This window comes from Phalaenopsis equestris, unplaced genomic scaffold, assembly GCF_001263595.1.
Source record: "Phalaenopsis equestris unplaced genomic scaffold, ASM126359v1 Scaffold000152, whole genome shotgun sequence".
NCBI classification, from domain to species: Eukaryota; Viridiplantae; Streptophyta; class Magnoliopsida; order Asparagales; family Orchidaceae; genus Phalaenopsis; species Phalaenopsis equestris.
Genome location: NW_018164594.1, coordinates 1,148,361 through 1,153,877, shown reverse-complemented (window position 1 = coordinate 1,153,877; position 5,517 = coordinate 1,148,361). Strand labels below are relative to the sequence as shown.

At 36.8% G+C, this 5,517-nt stretch overlaps 1 protein-coding gene across 1 annotated transcript in view; it reads right to left on the bottom strand.

Annotated features, from left to right (window-relative positions):
- Positions 1-2,579: 2,579 nt before the first annotated feature.
- The window catches only part of LOC110021944 (WD repeat-containing protein WRAP73), a 47,157-nt gene continuing 44,219 nt past the window's right edge, over positions 2,580-5,517 (bottom strand). Inside the window, exons 5-6 of the mRNA XM_020720674.1 lie at positions 3,599-3,709; positions 2,580-3,182 (exon numbers count right to left, since the gene is read on the bottom strand). Coding sequence (XP_020576333.1) covers positions 2,812-3,182; positions 3,599-3,709 — 482 coding nt within the window. The 3' untranslated portion in view covers positions 2,580-2,811. The remainder of the gene's footprint in view (positions 3,183-3,598; positions 3,710-5,517) is intronic.

Sequence of the window (5,517 nt, the reverse complement as noted above, 5' to 3'; positions counted from 1 at the left end):
TGCATAAAATTATACTTCTTTTTCAAAAATAAAAAGTGCCTAAACATAAATTCAACATTAAAAAAAACGAAATCCAAATCTTAATAATTACCAATCACTTTATTAATTAAACTCATGATACTAGCATATTATGTGATAAACATTGAATGGTTTGAATGTTTTGTATCATATAATGATTGAATGAGTTGAATGATTTTATTTTAATTGGAAGACATGTCAGTTCGTGCATAATCCAAAGTGTGTTGCACGAGTTCAATAACAATCTTTTAAAAATTTGGGGTATTTACATATATACTAGCCAATTCTAATGCATATTTAGCATCTAATGATATTGTCCTCCTGCTCTTAAAAGTCGTGAAAGGATAAAAGAAAAGGATAGGTTGGTTATGGGAAGGGTGAGGGAAGTGAGAGGAGCGATGTCGGTTGAAATCCGACATGAACGGGGGGATGACAGTGGTAGGTGGCAAATTGGACAACAAAGAAAGCTTGCGAACGCCTAGGAGAGATCACTACTTCTCTTGTGTCATTATTCATTTCTTCAATTGCTCTCTACTCAGTAGAAGAGATCTTTCTTCTGCTTGGGCAAACTGATGCAATGCATCCGTAATTGTGACACTTGAATCACTTCTTGGTTAAGAAAGATCTGAGAGTATTAATTAACAACACTTTGTCTCCACTCTGAACTGGTTTTTCCTCAAATAGGGGAGGCTGGGATACTCCATTGGGTATACTTTTAATGTTTGATACAGGTTTAAACTTTTCTAATAAGGTGTGGCGATCACTTGGTGACGTTACTATTTCTCCACCTTTAAAGCTAGAGCATGTACATTGAGTAGGGACCAATATATTTACAGTTGTGTCACATTCCTAACAGACAACCTTAGTCCTCCAAAATACCCTATTGGTTGCTCCTTTGATTCTAACAATCACTTTTCAACAAGAGTTGATTAAATTCAGCTGTATAATTCTCCAAAAAATAATCTCTATCGTAGGTGGTAGAGTATTATGAATATATCATGTCGGTGATGCGGAGGAAGGTGTTTTTGTTGCATCTCATTTTTCATCTTATAACTATATGGTAATCTCACTCTTCCATTCATGATATCAAAAACGTTTCAGATTTTCCCACCATAGAAATGAATTTTTTTTTAACTTGATGGTTACTAGCATGAACCTTTAGTTAAGTAGAACACTCTTGTACTCAAATTCTCGTTTCACTGTCTTAAGCCACTATGAACTCGTCTGGATCCACACTACCGCAAAATCTGATAAGTCAATCTTTACTCCAAATTTTTAACTCTTCTAATATCCCATGCCAAATCATCAAGGTATTGGTTCATCATCGAAAAGTACCTGGAGGAAGAAATTCAGTCCCTCCTCTCAATCTGGTGAGTCACCGTTGTGGCAATAGGTGATTTACAAAATTTTGTCCTCTCACAGGCTACAAGCCTCAGTTGTATCTGGCAAATATCTTTTTGCATGCCTTCCACAGTGAGCTCTTAAACACCCTATTGAGGGTTTCTCCTTGGCAATATGACATCATTTCCTCCCAATCAGCTTTTCAACGGATGCACGATTTTAAATCAAGGTTGATTGGGAGCTTAGATTTTGTGATAAATGTGAAAGTGAAATTTTGGTGTAGGTATGAGTGTTGGATTTTAAAAATTTATGAGGCTAGGAATTGCGAGAAGAATAAATTGGTTTTAGTCGAGAATTTTTTTTAAAATTTTTGGTTTGAAGCTCAAAAAACAAAACCCTAAAATAGATAGTAATTTCTAGGTTCTGATACTGTATGATCATCTTAGAGCTCTTAGAAGGCGTGAAAAACTAAAAAAAAAGGGATGTGCAGGTTGTAGGAAGGGCGATGAAAGTGAGAGGAAGGATGTTAGTTGAAATCCGATGTGAAGGACGAAATGACAACAATCAATAGCAAATTAAACGATGAAGAAGGCCCCCAAACATCCGAAGGAGATCACCACTTGTTTATATCAAGCTACATACACATCTCCTTGAAGATATCCAAAAATACAATACTCTATAGAGAAAATAGGAGAAATATCTCCAAATAACATAACAATAGCAAAGAATCCCCCAATATAGAAAAATAAAACATATATACAATCCCATTTCATAAAGAAGCCCTAATTAGAAGAAATAAATATTAAATAACTTAGAAAATGCAATAATCCAAATTGAAACACTCATACAGTATGAATTTTATTTCAGTCTGTCACGAACTGACCCATGTAACAAAATTAAATTAGACGCTCCCACGTCACCTAAACTTTATTTTTTAGATTTATATCACCCAAATCTTTTATATCACATCTAAAATATCATTATTTTAATTAAAAAAAAACACTTGTTATAGATAGATAAAGTGACATACAAGTAAAAATAAAAATTTATTTTAAATACATAAATCATAAAAATTTAGTGATGTATGTAAATCTTCCAGAAAAAAAAAATATTATATAAAAAAAAAATATGAAATTCATTCTTTATACAGTTCAATTAAAAATCGGAAAACTAATAATACAATTTTACTTCTAAAACTTATTTTCATTAGTCCATCTAGATAAGCGAATATATGACAAATTTGTTATTAAACATTCGGAAGAATGTTGCATTTTCTAACCAAAATACAATCTGTACAAAAATAAAACACAAAGGATAATCAACAATTAGCATTAGACCTAAACTAATTCGAAGACTGATTGTCCTGATTAAATCAATTGAAACCAAATTCAAACCAACCCAACATGATATCTCAGAAAAGAGCAGGAGGCCAAAAATCTTTCCAGCCAACAGCTATTCGTTAGAATCACAATCATATGATTCAGGCACCATTCTCTCCAATGCAGCACAGCAGAAAGTGTCTCTATCCTTGAGCAGAAGACGGCTTCCATCTGCATTCCATTTAAGATCGAAAACAGCAAACTGAGGCAGTGGAATATTCACACAGTAAGCTCCTGAAGGATTCCACATGTACAGATGGGCGCTGCCGGTGCACAGCACAAGGCGGGGACAAGTTGGATCCCACGCCGCGGCACGTATCGGCTCTTTCTGGATCATTACGGCGGCAAGCTCGAGATGGCGAATATCCCATATCCAAAGAACGTTAGGCATGCTGTCATTACGGCTGAAGAGATACTGGCTGTCATTACTCCATGATAATAAACCTGAGACATCATAATTTGGAAGATTTATATAAATACCACTCAATTCCTATGTATTTACATATTTAACATCTAAGCTTCTAATGCTTCACTTTTTAAAAGTTAAAATGATGGTATTTTTTATGTCGTATAGAAGATTTGAGTGCTATAAATGTAAAAGATAAATTTTTTGGAGTTAGACATGTAAATACATAGCAGTTGGGTGGAATGTTTTGACTATTTCCCAAAATCAAATCATGTCACAACTTTAAACCTAAACATTAGAAAATAATTGTAACCATCGTGAACATTACAGATTCTTCACTGTCATAATCCCAGCATTGAGATGCCATTTTTACCATCAAATCATAATGTAAAATAATGGTGCAATACGTATAACACATTGAAATACAAATATAATTCCAAGATGAGAAACAAACCGATGCCTTGTTTCGGATTAGGCTTGTCTATTGCTGGCTTTTGGTATGGTAAACTAATAGGAAGGCCCATTAATTTGTACTTAACTCCAGAGCTCCCCTCAGCAGCGTTTTCTGAAAGTGGCAAACAAAAAATTGGTGAGATGATGTTATAAGAGAAATATAGCATCACCATGCACATAAAAACAGGATCGAATAAGGCAATATGCAATTTTTTTACCAATAACTTAAAACTGTGCGGATAATTACAACTGTAGCCTGTCATCATGACCTCATTTAAACAGGCGATTTTTGGTAGTTCTGCAATACGCCGTCGTCTCACTCTTGTCAGAAAAATCATCCATGTTATCATAAAGATGGACAAGTCACTCAAAAGCGCTTTCTCCACTTTCCATGATTGTAAAGGCATGGACTAGTTCTGAGTTAGGTTATCTTTCCAGAATTTTGACACGGGAAGATTTTGAAAATCAATGCAGATGCACACAATATAAGTCTTATAAAACACTCTCATTAATAATTTCAAAATAGATAGCTCCATCCATGATTTTTCTCATACATCCATGGCACCACTGCCTTTATATCACCCCATGGATATAATAAAATGGTGTCGGCAGTGGCAGCGGGCTCTGCTAGAGTTTCGCCCGATGGCATTTCCCGGCGTTGAATCTATCGGCCTCTCTCCTTCTTTCCGCCATCTCCCGACGACGATTTCACGTACACGCAGCTCTCAGTCGACGACGCTCGCTCGTTTCTCCAGTCGACGACGCTCGCTCGCTGTCGTTTCTCCAGTAGACGATGCTTGCTCGTAGTAGTTTCTCCTTACCCGTAGTCGACGATGCTCGCACCAGCCGACAACGTCTGGCTGCCTTCGACAGTGTCTGACTGCTCGTCTCCTAACTTGACGACGCGCCTGTCGCTCTTCTGCCCGACAGACAGTTTCGTCTAGCTGTTGATGCGCCCGAAGTCTGCTAGCATCTTTGTCGCAGCTCGCCAAGCCGCTCAAATCTGACCAAGGTCATTTTGCCCGTGGAGATGGCCTCAACGCTCCGTTCCTATGTCACTGCCCTTGCCGGCGACTTTCCTGTTCCTATTCGTGCCCCTTTTTCAGGTTGAGAGCCTAGTTTTGGTATCGGTAAGTCCTGCAATGTTACACAATCCTTCCATGAGGCTCTTGAAGATGGTGATGATCACACTTTCATTAATAAGTTTGGTAAAAAAATGGGAAGCCTACTCTTTTTCTCATTGAGGTTGAAACCAGTACTCTTGCGTCTTCTTGGTGTTTTTCTCTAGTGGGAAAATTCCTTTAAAGACATCCAAAACTTGAGATCATTCAGAAAGATTTTGATGTTATGAAGCTATCGGGCAGTTGGAATATTGACTTACTTGACGGCGGACATATAATAATTCAATTATCTCACCATGCGGATTACACTTGTATTTTTTCTCGTAGACTTATCAAGATCAACAACCGTTTTATGAAAATCCTGAAGTGGACTATCGATTTTGATTCAAAAGCGGAGTTCATTATCATTTCTGTTTGGATAAAGTTTCCAGAGTTAAAATTACATCTGTTCAACTTGAAAATTTTCTATTTCTTAGCAACTGCTTACGGTAAGCCTCTCAAGATTGATAGTCTTATACTTGCTGTCACCAGACCCTCTGTGGCATGTGCGTTAGTTGAGAGATATATCACTCAACTAGCTTCGGATGAGATATGGATTGAAACCACTCACAACGGGCATTGGCAAAAGGTTGAAATAGAACCACACCCTTCTTATTGCTCTCATTGTAGTATGTTTGGTCATAGTTCTACTATCTGCTATCGTTTGCATCCTCATCTAAGGTCAAATATTGCTAAATATCAACAACCTGTTCAAAAATCTTTTCATACTGAATTGGGAGTAGACTTCTTGTCACCTACC